Source organism: Carcharhinus amblyrhynchos, chromosome 26 (assembly GCF_965287045.1).
Source record: "Carcharhinus amblyrhynchos chromosome 26, sCarAmb.v2.hapA, whole genome shotgun sequence".
NCBI lineage: Eukaryota > Metazoa > Chordata > Chondrichthyes > Carcharhiniformes > Carcharhinidae > Carcharhinus > Carcharhinus amblyrhynchos.
This window is the reverse complement of record NC_137349.1, coordinates 38738086-38756338: the sequence shown is the minus strand read 5'-3', so window position 1 is coordinate 38756338 and position 18253 is coordinate 38738086. Positions and strand designations below refer to the sequence as shown.

The following is an 18253-nucleotide window of genomic DNA, read 5'->3' as shown; positions in this document are numbered from 1 at the left end:
TGTTCTGTGGTTTCTATGGTGATCACTGAGTGGACCCAGACTCCAGCAGGATAAGTTGTGAGACATGAAGTTGGATAAGGTGCCAGGAAGTACTTCCGTGTGACCTCTGACATCAGTTGCCAGTCCGTACGGTGAGAGTGGATTCACCACAAGCTTCATAATAGAGTGACTGGAGACACCGGGGGGACATCTCAAGCTACGGCAGCTCGGTGGTGGGGAGGAGAATGAATGAGATCAGTTACTCTGCTCTCCTGGAGATTGCCCACTTGTCTTATGGGAGGAAAGAACTTCCCAGAGTTTTTATCCATATTATCCGAATATTGTCTCCCACAGGACATTGTGGGGGGTGAGGTGAGGGTGTGTGTAGGTTGCCCTGTGCCTGTCCATTATTGTACACACACATCCTGCCCCCCAAGGATATTCCATCCTAACAACCGATTTCCAAATATTCCCACTCTTACCAGGCACAATGATCACACTGGGGGCTCAGAGGCCATTCTAATCCCCAAAGTGGTTGGGGGCATGGATGGGCAGTGCCCACCTCGCACACTGTCAGTGCCCACAAAGCACTCCAGCAGTGGAAAGACAGCACTCTGGCAGGCCGGCAGTGGTCACCAGGTACCCTGGCAGTGTCAGTTGGCCTTGGCTGTGATCAGTTATTTGTTGTGTTTAGAAAGTACATACCTGTTTTTAACCAGCCAATAATTCATGTTGCTCTCAGTTCCATATCCAACCACCAGCATTGAATGGGTTATGCGCTTGTCAGAAGATTGCTCATAGTAGATTCCTGTAATCAGACACATATTGGTGTGATAGAATTGTAAAATATAACTATTATTATTCTGTAAATATTTCCTCTTTCTCATCTTTTCCTCTCCAATTAATCTCCCGCTCTACAAACCTCTTTCCAAAACCAAAAGTACCGTTACCCATTTGTAACTTTGATCCATTTCCCCATATCCACATCCTGTCGTTCACACCTCCTTTGGCTCATCTTTTGTTTTTTGACTTCTCCCATTATCGTACCCTCTCACCCTGCGCCACCAAACTCTTTACTCATTTCGTCTTGTTTCTTCCACTCTGTCACAGACCTTTCCTCTTTGCCTTTCTCCACACTCCCTCTTTCCACTTGTACAAAACCGGTCTCACCTCTAATTTTTCCAGTTCTGATCATTGATCTGAAATGTTAACTTCACAAACACTGCCTGACCTGCTGAGCACTTGCAGCATTTTCTGGTTTTATTCTGTAAATTTTAGCCTCTCTTTCGACCAAATTCAGCCATTTGCATCGACTGATATGTAATTAAGAATCTCGGTTCCACATTTCCAGTTGCTCTCATGTTTGTTCATGTTTTTGTCTCAATGTTTCTCATTGCCCACATTTCCCATTCAGTTTTGCTGTCACACAGCACAATGTAACAGTGGGCTCTGATCACTGAGTGTTTCTGTGGGGTCACTCTCTCTGAGTCTCCCAGCTCCATTGTCTGTATTATATTCATCGACTGACTGGGGGCAGCACTGGGGGCAATGTACTGGAAACCTGTTAAAATTCTAGCATGCAGTTCCTCTCAATTCAAAAAGGAAAGACAGACTTGCATTTATATAGCATCTCACACAACCACCAGACATCTCAAAGTGCTTTGCAACTAATGAAGTAGGTGGTGTCTAATCAATGTTGTAATGTAGGAAACACAGCAGCCAACATGTGCACAGCAAGATCCCACAAACAGCAACATGACAATGACCATATAATCTGTTTTTTTGTGATATTGTTGTTGATAAATATTTGCCACAACATTGGAGATAGGTTCCCTGCTCTTTTTTAAAAGCATGTATGGGATCTTGTACAGCTACCCGCGTGGTCTCAGTTTAATGTCTTATCTGAAAGCTGACACCTCCAACAGTGCAGTGCGTCCTCAGAATGGCACTGGAGTGTCAGCTTTGATTTATTATTGTACAACTTTAACCCCTGGGCATCTCTAAAGGCAGTGCAAGTGTGGAGGGACCATAGTATATTTGTATACAAGTCATTAACAACCGCAGGATGATACATGTGCAATTAAATAAGTATATATATTTTTTAAAGGGGAACCTTTACAATTTCAGATTTAGTCTGCCGACAACAGGTATTTCTGTAAAACATTTCGCTCGAGGGTGTGAAAGCGAGTTAATAACTCATTTTCAGCTCAAAATGTATTACTTAGATAGAGCTAATGGACTTTTGTTCGTTGAAGAATTTCCTCTGGGATTTCTGATTACAGTTGATTGACAAGGTTGTGTGATAATCATAGAAACATAGAATCCCTACAGTGCAGAAGGAGGCCATTTGGCCCATCAAGCTGCATGATCACAATCCCAATTTGCAAGGTGCTCTAATGCTCAGTTTCTCTCTGAAAGCTTCAAGAAAGTTATCACCATTTATAGCAAGTACATTTCTAGTTGCTAGCTGCATTTAAAGTGTCAGTTAATTCTCAAAGAGAAATGTTGCTTATTTGGAACTGAAACAGAGATAAGCTAGAAAATAAAGTTGCTACCTTTCATTTTTAAATAATATTCAACTGTGAACAGTTAAGCTGCTTCATTTGTTCGAGTTTATTTAATAACACAGTTTAAATATAAGTTTTTTTTCTATAAAATATCCCTAATCTATCAGTGGAATTGTTCCTGGAAGGAAATATCCTTTCCTGAAATTAATGTCAACAAAGAAAAATTGTTGAGGCCCAGTCTGGTTTCATAATATAATTTGGGGTTCTGGTCTCGTGCTATAACAAAAAGTATACCGTATCCTGGGCTTTGTTAATAGAGGGATAGATTAGAAAAGCAAAGAGTTGGAACAACATTGTGGCACAGTGGTTAGCACTGTTGCCTCACAGTGCCAGGGATCTGGGTTCAATTCCCAAATTGGGTCACTATCTGTGTGGAGTTTGCACATTCTCCCCGTGACTGCATGGGTTTCTCCGGGTGGTCTAGTTTCCTCCCACAATCCAAGGATGTGCAGATTAGGTTGATTGGCCATGCTAAATTACTCCTTAGTGTCAGGGAGATTAGCAGGATACATATGTGGGGTTATGGGGATAGGGCTGGGTGAGATTGTGGTTGGTACAATCTTGATGGGCTGAATGGCCTCCTTCTTCCCTGTCAGGATTCTATGATTTTAAATTGAATTTCTACAAGTCACCTGAAGTATTGTGTCCAGTTCTGGGGGCTGCACTTTAGAAAGGATGTGAAGGCGTTGGAGAGAGTGTAGAGGAGATTCATGGGAATGATTCCTGGGATGAGAAACTTCAGTTCTGAAGGTTGTGAATGTAGCCCAATCCATCATACAAACCAACCTCTGATCCATTGACTCTGTCTACACTTCCCACTGTAAAGCAACCAGCATAATTAAGGACCCGATGCTCCCCAGACATTCTCTCTTCCACCTTCTTCCGTTGGGGAAGAAGTACCAATCGACTCAAGAACAGCTTCTTTCCTGCTGCTGTCAGACTTTTGAATGGACCTACCTCGCATTAAGCTGATCTTTCTCTGCGCCCTAGCTATGACTGTAACAATACATTCTGCACTGTCTCGTTTCCTTCTCTCTGAAGAGTGTGCTTTCTCTGTACAACGCGCAAGAAACAATACTTTTCACTGTATGCTAATACATGTGACAATAATAAATCAAATCAAAATCAAAAAGATTGGAGAAGTTGGGACTGTGTTCCTTGGAGATGAAAAAGCTGAGAGGGGGTCTGACATGTTCCCCATGAGGGGTCGGGTCAGATAGATTGGGAGAAACTCTTCCCACTGGTCAAACGATGGAGAACAATGGTGAACGGATTGAGGTAATAGTGATATCGGGAAAAGTTCTTTCAAACAGTGAGTGTTTAGGATCTGAATGCACTGGCATACTGTGGTGGAGGCTGTTTTCAAAGCATTTAAAACAGAATTAAACAATTATTTGAGAAGAATAAGTGCGCAGAGTCGGAGGGAGATGGCGAGGAATGGAACTGGGTGAGTTGTTTATTCAGAGAGCCAGTCCAGACACAAATGGCCTCTTTCTGCACTGAAGCAATCCTGTCACTCTGTGATTCTTGTTCTCAGATCCTGGACTGGGCCATGAATCCTGAACCTTGTGATCTGGAGGTAAGAGTGAGTAATTGACAATTCAGATGAGAATAAACAAACTTTTTTTTTATCTTTTGAGCTATAGTTTGGTGTTTTTGGGTTGTGTAAGCTACATACGCTCTAGAATGTGAACAGGGTCACTCAGCCTGTTGTTTGGGTTGTGGGGGAGGAGGCGGTACTGACACCTACTGGAAGGTTTTGGGACTGTGAAAACTGGGATGGAGTTTGGAGCAGCAAAATTGGGCTCTGGACTGGCTGGAGTTTCAGCTCAATGTGGGGAGGACAGTTTGGAAAATAAAATAGCATCTTGCTGAGGGCATTAGCACTGGGTCAGAAGGAAGTGGAGAAAATTGAGAGGTACAAACTTACACCATCTGCTGCTTGTGAACCAGAGAAATTGTGGGGTTTGGGGGTAGCGGGATGTGAGAAGGTGGATTCAGGAGCAACAAGTTATCATCCTCTGCTGTTTAAACCCCACCACGAGCCACAGCCTCAGTTATAGAATCTTAGGATCATAGAAAAACTACAGCACAAAACAGGCCCTTCGGCCCACAAGTTGCACTGATCATATCCCTACCTACTAGGCTTACCTCTAACCCTCAATCCTATTAAATCCCATGTACTCATCCAGAAGTCTCTTTAAAGATCCCATCGAATTTGCCTCCACCACCACCGACGGTAACCAGTTCCACTCACTCACCACCCTCTGAGTGAAAAACTTACCCCTGACATCTCCTCTGTACCTGCTCCCCAGCACCTTAAACCTGTGTCCTCTTGTGGGAGCCATTTCAGCCCTGGGAAATAGCCTCTGAGAATCCACCCTATCTATTCCTCTCAACATCTGATACACCTCTATCAGGTCACCTCTCATCCTTCGTCTCTCCAAGGAGAAAAGACTGAGCTCCCTCAACCTATCCTCATAAGGCATGCCACCCAATCCAGGCAACATCCTTGTAAATCTCCTCTGCACCCTTTCAATAGCTTCCACATCCTTCCTGTAGTGAGGCGACCAGAACTGCGCACAGTACTCCAAGTGGGGTCTGACCAGGGTCTTATAAAGCTGCAGCATTACCTCCCGACTCCTAAACTCAATTCCTCGATTAATGAAGGCCAGTGCACCATACGCCTTCTTAACCACATCCTCCACCTGCGAAGCCAATTTGAGAGTCCTATGAACACAGACCCCAAGATCCTTCTGATCCTCTACACTGCTAAGACTCTTACCCTTGATATTATACTCCTTCACCCCATTGGACTTGCCAAAATGTACCACTACACACTTATCCGGGTTGTAGTCCATCTGCCACTTCTCCGCCCAGTCTTGCATCCTATCAATGTCACACTGCAACTTCTGACATCCCTCCAGACTATCCATAACACCTCCAACTTTCATGTCATCGGCAAACTTACCAACCCATCCCTCCACTTCCTCATCCAGGTTTATAAAAATCACAAACAGTAAGGGTCCCAGAACAGATCCCTGGGGCACTCCACTGGTGACCGACCTCCATGCAGAAAAAGACCCATCCACAACCACTCTCTGCCTTCTGCGGGCAAGCCAGTTCTGGATCCACAAAGCAACGTGCCCTTGAATCCCATGCCCCCTCGCTTTCTCAATAGGCCTTGCATGGGGGACCTCATCGAACGCCTTGCTGAAGTCCATATAAACCACATCCACCGCTCTTCCTTCATCAATGTGTTTAGTCACATTTTCGAGAAACTCAACCAGGCTCGTAAAGCACGATCTGCCTTTGACAAAGACATGCTGATTACTTGAAAATAGCGAGGCATCTTGAAGAGAATTGTTTGATAGAGCAGGCGCAGCACGATTTTGTTAAGGGGAAGTCGTGTCTGACGAATTTATTGGAGTTCAATGAGGATGTGTCTAGGGCGGTGGATAGAGGAGAGCTGGTGGATGTGGTCTTTCTTGATTTTCAGAAGGCGTTTGATAAGGTGCCGCACAAGAGGTTATTGCAGAAGGTCAGGGGACATGGAGTTGGGGGTAGGGTGTTAGCATGGATAGGGGATTGGCTGTCAAATAAGAGGCAGAGAGTGGGGGTCAATGGGTGCTATTCGGATTGGTGATTGGTGACGAGTGGAGTGCCCCAGGGGTCGGTGCTGGGGCCTCAGCTATTTACCATTTATATAGATGATCTGGAGGAGGGAACCAAGTGTATGGTGTCAAAATTTGCTGATGACACCAAGATTGGTGGAACGGCAAATTGTGCGGAGGGTGTGGAAAGTCTGCAGAAGGATCTAGATAGGCTGGGCAAATGGGCCAGGAACTGGCAAATGGAATTTAATGTTGGCAAATGTGAGGTGGTCCACTTTGGTAGGAATAATGGTGGGAAGGACTATTACTTACGTGGCGAAAAACTGCAGCAGGCGACGGTGCAGAGGGACCTCGGGGTCCTTGCGCATGAGTCGCAAAAACCCAGCCTGCAGGTGCAGCAGGTGGTCAGGAAGGCGAATGGGATGCTGGCCTTCATAGCGAGGGGGATTGAATATAAAAGTAGGGAGGTCTTGCTGCAGCTGTATAGGGCATTGGTGAGGCCGCAGCTGGAGTACTGTGTGCAGTTTTGGTCGCCGCACTTACGCAAGGATATTTTGGCCTTGGAGGGAGTGCAGAGGAGGTTTACTAGGCTGATACCAGAGTTGAGGGGGTTGAGCTATGAGGAGAGGCTGAATAAACTAGGCTTGTACTCGTTAGAGTTTAGAAGAATGAGGGGAGATCTCATTGAGACGTATAAGATGATGAATGGGATGGATAGGATAGAGGTGGAGAGACTCTTCCCGCTCAGAAAGGTCAGTAGGACTAGGGGGCACAGCCTCAAGATAAAGGGGGGGCGGTTTAGAACGGAGTTGAGGAGGAACTTCTTCACTCAAAGGGTGGTGAATCTCTGGAATTCTCTGCCCGTTGAAGTGGTGGAGGCTGCCTCACTAAATATTTTTAAGACACGGGTTGATGGGTTTTTGATAGGCGAGGGGATTAAGGGTTATGGGGAGAGGGCGGGAATGTGGAACTGAGCCACGACAGATCAGCCATGATCTTATTGAATGGCGGGGCAGGCTCGAGGGGCTAGATGGCCTACTCCTGCTCCTATTTCTTATGTTCTTATGTTTTGATCATACTAGACTTCTCTAAATGTTCATAAATCCTGTCTCTCAGGATCTTTTCCATCAACTTACCAACCACTGAGGTTGGACTCACCAGTCGATAATTTCCTGGGCTATCTCTATTCCCTTTCTTGAATATAGGAACCACATCCGCAATGCTCCAATCCTCCGGAACCTCTCCCGTCTTCATTGATGACGCAAACATCATCGCCAGAGGCTCTGCAATCTTTTCCCTCGCCTCCCACAGTAACCTGGGGTATATCCCATCTGGTCCCGGTGACTTATCTATCTTGATGCTATTCAGAAGCTCAGTTGTGGCTACGCCAATGATTACGGGTATTGTGCTGGATATTCTGGAGGGTCTGAAAATAGATAAGTCACCTGGTCCGGATGGGATTTACCCCAGGATTCTCTGGGAGGCAAGAGAAGTGATTGCAGAGCCTCTGGCTCTGATCTTCAGGTCGTCGTTGGCCTCTGGTATAGTACCAGATGATTGGAGGTTAGCAAATGTTGTCCCATTGTTTAAGAAGGGGAACAGAGACTTCCCCGGGAATTATAGACCGGTGAGTCTCACTTCTGTTGTGGGCAAGGTTTTGGAAAAAATTATTAGGGATAGGATTTATAGTTATTTGGAGAGTAATGAGTTGATTGGAGATAGTCAGCATGGTTTTGTGGCGGGTAGGTCGTGCCTTACTAACCTTATTGAGTTTTTTGAGAAAGTGACCAAAGAGGTGGATGGGGGTAAGGCAGTGGACGTGGTGTATATGGATTTTAGTAAGGCGTTTGATAAGGTTCACCATGGTAGGCTTCTGCACAAAATGCAGATGTATGGGATTGGGGGTGATCTAGGGAACTGGATTAGGAATTGGCTAGCGGATAGGAGACAGAGGGTAGTGGTTGACGGTAAATATTCATCATGGAGTTCGGTTACAAGTGGTGTGCCTCAGGGATCTGTGTTGGGGCCACTGCTGTTTGTGATTTTTATTAATGATCTGGATGAGGGTATAGTTGGGTGGATCAGTAAATTTGCTGATGACACCAAAGTCGGAGGTGTGGTAGATAGTGAGGAAGGGTGTCATAGTTTGCAGGAAGACTTAGACAGGTTGCAGAGCTGGGCCGAGAGGTGGCGGATGGAGTTTAATGCAGAGAAATGTGAGGTAATTCACTTTGGTAGGAATAACAGATGTGTCGAGTATAGGGCTAACGGGAAGACTTTGAATAGTGTGGAGGAGCAGAGGGATCTAGGTGTATGTGTACATAGATCCCTGAAAGTTGGGAATCAAGTAGATAAGGTTGTTAAGAAGGCATACAGTGTCTTGGCGTTTATTGGTAGGGGGATTGAATTTAGGAGTCGCAGCGTTATGTTGCAACTGTACACAACTCTGGTGCGGCCGCACTTGGAGTATTGTGTGCAGTTCTGGTCCCCACATTACAGGAAGGATGTGGAGGCTTTGGAGAGGGTGCAGAGGAGGTTTACCAGGATGTTGCCTGGTATGGAGGGGAGATCCTATGAGGAGAGGCTGAGGGATTTGGGGTTGTTTTCGCTGGAAAGAAGGCGGCTAAGAGGGGATCTTATTGAAACATATAAGATGATTAGAGGTTTAGATAGGGTGGATAGTGATAGCCTTTTTCCTCTGATGGAAAAATCTAGCACGAGGGGGCATGGCTTTAAACTAAGGGGGGGTAGTTATAGGACAGATGTCAGGGGTAGGTTCTTTACCCAGAGGGTGGTGAGGGATTGGAATGCCCTGCCTGCTGCAGTTGTAAATGCGCCTAGTATGGGGGCGTTTAAGAGGTCTGTGGATAGGTTTATGGACGAAAAGGGATTGGTTTAGGTTAGTGGGTCATTGTTGTTGTTTTTTTTTAACTGGTCGGTGCAACATCGTGGGCCGAAGGGCCTGTTCTGCGCTGTAGTGTTCTATGTTCTATGTTCTATGTCCACTATGTCCATAGTGCCCATCCCTGCTGGTCTGGTGCTGCTGTATCTGTTTGTGTTGTCCTGCCAGAGGGAGGGAGGGGGCTCACAGAGTTTGGTGCAACGTGCTTGGCTGTTGTGGCTTTCACGGTTGAATAGCTGGCTGTGGGTGTTCTCTGTGTGATACGGGTTTGATGTTTGTAGAAATGATGTTGATGTTGATGTTTGAGGGTGAGGTGAATCTGTGAATGTGAGGGCTGGGTGTTGTGTGATAGACATTGTTGGAGAGTGAGTGGAGTGGCTCTGGTGGATGGGACACAGGGTGTGAGGCGAGTGGTGCCGTCGCGTGGGAGGTGCGCTGATTCCCGACTTCCAACGCCGGGCTCCTGTGTGGCCTGGACGCTTACCCCACCGTTCAGACGCTGTGCCGCTGGATCTTGGTGGTAGCAGTGGAGGGCGCGAGGTAGATAGAGTTTGTGTGTCTGGGATTCCCGTGGGATTGGAGAGGGTTTCTTTGGGATTGTGGGGGCAGAGCAGGGATTGTGGGAACTGATGGTGGGCTGGCTCAGAAATGGTGGGATCAAAGGTTGAAAATTTGAATTAAAGGGCGGGACTTTATAACGTCGCTCGTCCCGAAACGGTAAAATCCCGCCCGAGGTGAACACACCTTCCCGTGCTCCGCCCCTCCATCGTTCCAATTCCCGTGGTGGGTGGGGCATAAAGTTCCGGGTAAAGTGTTTGGTGCTGGTGGAATAAATGGGCACTGAGCTGGAATGTTTGTCTATCCCGTGTGCTCTATTCCTACATCACAGAGATTTTGGAAGGGTACACTTTGTGAAGATGCGTTCACTCACCTTGACCCTGAGGTCATTGACCTTTTTTTACAGCACTGTCTCTAGACCCTCGGAACCAGATTCCTGGCATTGACTGAGACACTTTCTGCTCCCACCGTCTTCTCAATGTCAGCCTGGGGGCTCTCCTGGTCTCCTGGGGGAAGGGGCTCTCTCTTCCCCCTGCCCACCCCCTGCACCAAGGCCTCCAGTGCTGTACCAGACAATCTCGGCTGCCTGGCCTGTTGTACCATTTCCACTTCCCTTTCAGCTCAGAGTCTCTGCCTGAATCCCAGATCCTGCTCCTTTAAGAGCTACAGGTTGGATTAAAGTCGCACAGACTCCCATTAAACGGCGCTGATCTCACACTATCCTCGGTCCCTGCTGAGGTGTGCAGTCACTTTGCAACATGTCAGCACTGAGCTGCACATCACTAGCGGTTAAATTAGTGGGCAGCGCAGAGTCTGTGAGCTGCCTGTATCATTACGAATGGGTGCGGCTAAATTGTCCATTACGATTCCCACACGCCATTAGCAGCCTGACCCAATATTAACCTCGTGCTGCAGACAGCACTGGAGAGTGTGTAGCACTGGGGCAGGGGGTAAAACATAAACAAGGTGAAGGGAAATGGTCGTTTCCATTAGAAATATTGAAAAAGAATTAATAATAAAAACAGCTCACAGGAAGAATGTGTTAATGTGTTGTAGAGAATTGGTTAATAGACTGATTGTTACAGATCATCCACAGCTTCTGTCTCTTACCTTGTTTATAATTCTGGAAAGATGTCGGTTCTGTAGCAACAGCAACAGATATTGGTCCGATATCTCTCACAGCCCGTTCTAAAGCTGCTTCATTTGCTGGGACCCTTCTGTAGCTCCTGATTGTGGCAGCAACATTCCGTCTCTGAAATCTGCAGTTTCCTTCCTAAGTTTTGAAGAAAATGTGAAAAGTTAAGGTTGATTAATGCAGTGTGATGATTTACAAAGTTCCAGTGATATCTTTACAGGATCTTGAACAGCTCCTTGGATATTAAAAATGATTCTGTGTCTCAGGCGTTGTAAACATGACCATCGTTCCCCTGTTTAAATGAAAATGGGAGAATTATAAATGTGGTAACTGTAGAAGAATCTCCTTGTCTATTGGTGGGAAGATTTGTGTCGGTGTGTTCCTCAGTTACCTTCTCATCGATGCTGCAGTTAGAGGAGCTGCAGGAACACAGGGTGGGGTTTAATGCCCTCCCCAGTGGTGTGTTTGGTGCTGGGTTATTCATTGAGCAGGAGTTGGGGGGTGGGGTGGGTGCTGAGTGGGAATCCTGTCTTAACCCAGTGTTCGGTTTGGAGGATTTGCCATTTTGGGAGCATGACAAGCAGGGTTGTTTGCGGTTGATGGAGAGAGGCACGGGGTGGGGGATGTGGAAAGGCTCAAACTTATTCAGAGCCTGGCCGGAGCTGCAGGTATCGGGAAGATAGGAGGAGAAACAACGGCAGCACGAAAGACAGTTCACACAAATATTCACCAGAGAACATTTCCAAACCAACTCGCTTCTTAATCACAGCCCAATATTCAAAACTTCAAACCATCAAATTGCTGCTTTAAGTGTATCCCCAAAGAGTAAACACCTCTCTGACCAAATCAGCTGATTTACACAAACGCTGGCCTTTCAAATAGTTTGCAAAGCAACTTTGAGCTTTCCCACCCAACTGTGTATCGGTCACACCCCAAACTGAAACTTCCTTATCTGAAGGGAGACCCCGATAAGTGGGATTCCGAGCAGGGGGATGCGGTTGAGTTTCAGCATTTTGCTGGGGTGGGGGCAGAATGGGGGGGTGGAGGGGTTAGTTTGTGGGCCTTAATGTCCCTTCACTGTCATCACCCTCCAGGTCTCAATGAGTCTGGAGACTGGGATGGAGCTGCTGCTCCTGGAATTCTCCCAGAATAGAATGATTAGCCTTGATGAGGGGGAGCCAGTGGATGTGGTTTATTTAGACTTTCAGAAGGCTTTCAACAAAGTCCCATATTAGGGGTTTGCGTGTGAAATCAAAGTGCGTGGGACTTGGGGTATTGTATGGAGATGCATCGAAAACTGGTTAGCAGACAGGAAATAAAGATTCAGAATAAGTTATTATTTTCCAACTGGTAGGCAGTGACTAATGGGGTAACACAGGGATCAGTGCAGAGGCTCCAGCTATTCACAATATGTATTACTGATGTAGATAAGGGAAGGAAATGTAATATCTCCAAATTTGCAGAAGACACAAAGCTGGGTGGATGGGTCAGCTCTGAGGAAGATACAGAGATACCTGAGTGTGATTTGGACAGGCATGGACAAATGCACGGCAGATCCATATCACGTGGGCAAATGTGAGGCTATCCACTTTGGTGGCAAAAACAGGAAGAAAGATTATTTGGATGGCTACAAATTGAGAGCAGGGAATGTGTAACGAGACCTGGGTGGCCTCGTACGCCAGTTGCTGAAGGTAAGCGTGCAGGTGCAGCAGGCGGCAAAGAAGACAAATGGCAAATTCACGAACAATGATGTCTCGCTGCAATTATCCAGGGGCCCTGGTGAGATCACAGCTGGAATATTGTGTGCAGATTTGGTCTCTGTATCTGAGGAAGGTGTTCTTGCTTTGGAAGAAATGCAGAGACAGTTTACCAGACTGATTCCTGGGATTGCAGGTCTGACGTGTGAGGAGAGATTGAGTCAGTTAGGATTATATTTGTTGGAGTTTGGAAGAATGAGAGGAGATCTCATTGAATTCTAACAGGACGTATGCAGGAAGGATGTCACCAATAGTGGGGGTGTCCAGAACCAGGATTCACAATTTAAAGATACAGGATAAACCAATACTTTTTTAAGTTTACTTTTTAGTGTCGCAGGCAGGCTTACATTAACACTGCAATGAAGTTACTGTGAAAATCCCCTAGTTGCCACACCCTGGTGCCTGTTTGGGTTACACTGAGGGGGAATTTAGCATGGCCAATGCACCTACCTTGGGCTTGTGGGAGGAAACCGGAGCCCCCAGGACGAAACCCACGCAGACATGGGAAGAACTGCAGACAGTGACCCAAGCCGGATTGAACTCAGGTCCCTGGCAGGGTGAGGCACCAGTGTTAACCACTGTGTCACTGTGCCACCCACACTGAGATGGGGAGAAATTTCTTCATTCAGAAAGTGGTGAGTCTGTGAAATTTACGACCACAGAAAGCAGTTTATTTGCATACATTTGCATATATTTTCATGTATTTAAATTGATTCAATGGGCTGCAGGCCCAAACTGACTGGCACTTCCCCCTTTACCACTGCCTTCGTGCCTCCAGATTTAGCACGAAACAGACATGGTCCGCAACCGTCCGATTCGAGGGGGTCCGCTGCTATTCTGTGTGTGATCGGTGGGGGGATGGGGTAAGGGAGGGGGTCCGCTGCTTCTCTGTGTGTGATCAGTGGGGGGATGGGGTAAGGGAGGGGGTCCGCTGCTATTCTGTGTGTGATCGGTGGGGGGATGGGGTAAGGGAGGGGGTCCGCTGCTATTCTGTGTGTGATCAGTGGGGGGATGGGGTAAGGGAGGGGGTCCGCTGCTATTCTGTGTGTGATCAGTGGGGGGATGGGGTAAGGGAGGGGGTCCGCTGCTATTCTGTGTGTGATCGGTGGGGGAAAAGGGGGAGGGGGTAAGGGTGGGGGGTCCGCTGCTATTCTGTGTGTGGTCAGTGGGGGGATGGGGTAAGGGAGGGGGTCCGCTGCTATTCTGTGTGTGATCGGTGGGGGAAAAGGGGGAGGGGGTAAGGGTGGGGGGTCCGCTGCTATTCTGTGTGTGATCAGTGGGGGGATGGGGTAAGGGAGGGGGTCCGCTGCTATTCTGTGTGTGATCAGTGGGGGGATGGGGTAAGGGAGGGGGTCCGCTGCTATTCTGTGTGTGATCGGTGGGGGAAAAGGGGGAGGGGGTAAGGGTGGGGGGTCCGCTGCTATTCTGTGTGTGATCGGTGGGGGGATGGGGTAAGGGAGGGGGTCCGCTGCTATTCTGTGTGTGATCAGTGGGGGAAAAGGGGGAGGGGGTAAGGGTGGGGGGTCCGCTGCCACTCTGCGTGTGATCAGTGGGGACAAAGTGGGGGGGGGGTGTCGGTTATGTTGTGGGGGTGGAGCAATGTCTGTGGGGTCGGGGGGGGGGCATTATCCGGCCCGGGAACAATGTGGCAGGGAGGGTTTTTCTGTTTCTTTTACTGCGCCTGCACAGTTGAAGACTCCGAGCAAAGCTGCCATGTTAAGCCCTGTCACAGGCCTGTGCAGCACAGCTCAGAATTGGTGATATTTTTGTCAGACAGAGTGCAAATGGGGCTGCTGGAGAACGGGTCTAAAAGTCAGACCTGAAAAACTCCCAGTTTCAAGTCTGCCCAACACATAGAATCAAAATGATAAAATAGGGCCCTTAGTCAGCAGAGAAATATAAATGTTTTAAATTGGAAATAGTTGGTGAAACATATTATATTAATAACAGTAAGGCTTTTGTTGTCCAGGCGTAAAATGGTATCAAACTTTGGGCCCAAGGTTGGTCCTATCAATGATTTGGCAATTTGCCGGTGATAAGGTAGACAAGGAATGGTATCCTTAGAAACCCAAAGGAATGGGTTCTGCCAAACAGGTGGAGATCCGGTTTTGAAATAGGTGAAAAGAATGTCACTCTATCAGGTGGTGCAATTGGCTGAGGTAATCCGTCACAATAAGGATTGACACATTCATAAGAAATGGAATTGTATTCAGCAAATGAGTAGGAAAAACTTAGAGAAGAAAAGGTATAATTGTATTGAATTTTGGCACACAGTTTGAGGTCTTTGGAAAGGCTTTGAGGCTCTCTGTCCCACTTGGCAATCTGAAGGTCTCTCTTGGGCCGTAGGTTAATGCTTTTGTCTTTTTGTATCTTCGATATGTTTAAGTAAGTTTTAGTACGCTTCAAGCTGAGAATTTGCCTTTGTGAGATTTAATTTCAAAAGAGTATTTAATTTTTTCCTAAGAGATCCCATCGAAAATTCCCCACTAAAACATCAAAATGAGACTTACCACTGCAGTGTATGGATAAGATTGTTCAGATTCAATGCCTCCGTTCCATATCACATGTTGAAAGGCATAGGTTGTTTTTCCAAACATACATCCGTAGCTATTTCGGTCACAATCAACCAGGTTCTGTTCACTCAGAGAAACCAGATTTCCGTGTTTCAGTTTCCACTGTCCTTCGATGGCCCCGGTCGCACTGAAAGCCCAACACGAACCACATTGTATCGCAGTTGTTCCTTGTTTCTTGTTCTTTAATTACAGAAATAAAAAGGAGTGTGGGGGGTGTGGGTGGGGTTGGGGGTGTTGGGAGTGTGGGGGGTGGGGGTGGGGTTGGGGGGTTGGGAGTGTGGGGGGTGGGGGTGGGGTTGGGGGGGTTGGGAGTGTGGGGGGTGTGGGTGGGGTTGGGGGGGTTAGGAGTGTGGGGGGTGTGGGTGGGGTTGGGGGGGTTGGGAGTGTGATGGGTGTGGGTGGGGTAGGAGTGTGGGGGGTGTGGGTGGGGTTGGGGGGGTTGAGAGTGTGAGGGGTTGGGCGGGGGTTGGGAGTGTGGGGGGTGTGGGTGGGGTTGGGAGTGTGGGTGGGGTTGGGGGGTTGGGAGTGTGGGGGGTGTGGGTGGGGTTGGGAGGTTGGGAGTGTGGGGGGTGTGGGTGGGGTTGGGAGTGTGGGTGGAGTTGGGGGTGTTGGGAGTGTGATGGGTGTGGGTGGGGTGGGAGTGTGGGGGGGGGTGGGGTTGGGAGTGTGATGGGTGTGGGTGGGGTGGGAGTGTGGGTGGGGTTGGGGGGTTGGGGGGAATGGGGAATGGGAGTGTCGGGGGTGGTGGGGGTGGGGGCATTGGGGGGAGTGGGGGTGTGCGGGGACGGGGTGTGTGAGGGGTGGGGGGATTGGGGAGGATGGGGGAAGATGGGGGAGGATGGGGGAATTGGGGCGGTGGGGGGTGTGGGGCAGTGTGGGGAGGTTGGGGGGGTGGGTGGTGTGGGGAGTGGAGGTGTGTGGGGGGTGTTGGGGGTGGTGGGAGGGAAGGGGGTCGGGTGGTGGAGGGATTGGGGGTGTAGGGTGGTTGGGGGGGTAGGTGTGGGGAGAGTGGGGGAAGTGGGGAGGAGAGGGTGTTGGGGGGGGGGGGTTGGGGGGGGGATGTTGGGTGAAGAAGAAAAAATTCTTAGTCCAGGACGGGAGTTAAAATAGGCAAATTTCTGACTGGTGTTTGGGTGCATTCAAATCGCCAAACTTCCCCACTCAGAGATAAAAACCAGCACAAACTGATCCTCGCCTGGAGGGGGACGGGGACTGAGCCGGGCTAAAGTTGCCCAAGAGCCAGCAGCTCAGGTCGGAGGCCCCAAATGTGCATGCACTCAGGAAGCTTAGACACAGCAGCTCTCCTACCCCCTCACTCCACCCCCCCACCAGGGATACAGCCTCCCCTTACCCTCCACGGACATCGAAGACCCTCCCCCACAGTCTTGACTCCCTTCCCACAGACCCCACCCTCGCACGCTCTCCCTCTCATCCTCCCCTCCCCAATCGCAGAGTGTCCCTCACCCCCTCATCACCATGTCCCCAATCACAGAGTGTCCCTCACCCCCACCCCACCATGTCCCCAATCACAGAGTGTCCCTCACCCCCATGTCCCCAATCACAGAGTGTCCCTCACCCCCATGTCCCCAATCACAGAGTGTCCCTCACCCCCACGTCCCCAATCACAGAGTGTCCCTCACCCCCATGTCCCCAATCACAGAGTGTCCCTCACCCCCATGTCCCCAATCACAGAGTGTCCCTCACCCCCATGTCCCCAATCACAGAGTGTCCCTCACCCCCTCACCCCCATGTCCCCAATCACAGAGTGTCCCTCACCCCCATGTCCCCAATCACAGAGTGTCCCTCACCCCCATGTCCCCAATCACAGAGTGTCCCTCACCCCCATGTCCCCAATCACAGAGTGTCCCTCACCCCCATGTCCCCAATCACAGAGTGTCCCTCACCCCCATGTCCCCAATCACAGAGTGTCCCTCACCCCCATGTCCCCAATCACATTCACACCCCCCCCTCCATTTACGAAGTCTCTGTGTCACCATCCCCCACAGCTCAGCAACCCAGTCCCCCCCACCCCCCATTCACCAGCTGTCCCCCCACCCCCACCCCCAACTGCACACCTACAAGTGTTGCCTTGCCTTCCCTCTCAATACAACAAAGCAAACTGCCCGGAATCTTGCTGGAACGCCCTAAAAGGGAGTGTGACTCGCCCAAACTGCCTGCAGCTGAACTGTTGTCACAAGGGAGAGCTGGAGATAAACCCCAAGGACGGACAGACAGCCAGGCAGAGCAGCAAGGTGGCTGCCAGGAGGACAGTCACTGGCACGGGGAATAAGGCCACCAACGCAGGGAGGAGCTGAATGATCTCATTCAGGCAGCATGGGTACGAGCACATCCTGTCGGGCATCGTCGCCCTGTGACGCCCTTCCCCACCCTCCCCGATACCCTGCACGCTTGCAGCCCCTGAACCCCTCGCACCTTCCACCAACCCTCTCCCCCCCCTGCCCCGAGTCTCCACACAGCCCCTGCCCTCTGACATCCTGCGTGCTTCCTGCCACCCAGCCTGCTCCTGCCTCCTTCCCCACAAGAGGAGAATGCCCATAATAAAGAGGAGCGGCGAAAGGCAGGGGGTGGTGTGCCCAGTCTCAGATTACCAGCACCCTTTGAGGAATGGGCACGCGATCTAGCGGGCGAGGATATGAACCGCATTGTGAGTGACAGCCAGGCTGGGCTGCCGTGAGCATCTGCCAATATTCCGAATGGAGCCCAGATTCCTGTCCCTCCCTTGCACTCAACCTTCTGTCCTGTGTTGCAGGAAAGGACCCAGACTCACCGGGCCCTCTGGCATCACCACTGCCCACCTCCTTTCTCACGCCAAAACTCCCCGAGACAGCACTGAAGTCTCCTCGGAGGAAGAGCGGGAGGAAACCTCCGAGGCCGGCGCCAGTTTCTCGACACAGGCTTCCACATCACCGTTCAGGCGGCACGGTGGCACAGTGGTTAGCACTGCTGCCTCACAGCGCCAGGGACCTGGGGTCGATTCCCGGCTTGGGCCACCGCCTGTGTGGAGTTTGCACGTTCTCCCTGCGTGGGTTTCCTCCGGGTGCTCCGGTTTCCTCCCACACTCCAAAGATGTGGGGGTTCGGTGCACTGGCCATGCTAAATTCTCCCTCAAGTGTACCTGAACAGGGACTGGAGGGTGGCAACTAGGGG

At 49.4% G+C, this 18253-nt stretch overlaps 1 protein-coding gene across 1 annotated transcript in view; it reads right to left on the bottom strand.

Moving 5' to 3' along the window:
* Positions 1-18253, bottom strand: part of LOC145358887 (procathepsin L-like) — a 28366-nt gene that overhangs the window by 2993 nt on the left and 7120 nt on the right. The window contains exons 4-6 of the mRNA XM_080213262.1: positions 15023-15265; positions 10731-10893; positions 685-787 (exon numbers count right to left, since the gene is read on the bottom strand). Of these exons, the coding sequence (XP_080069388.1) occupies positions 685-787; positions 10731-10893; positions 15023-15265 (509 nt within the window). The remainder of the gene's footprint in view (positions 1-684; positions 788-10730; positions 10894-15022; positions 15266-18253) is intronic.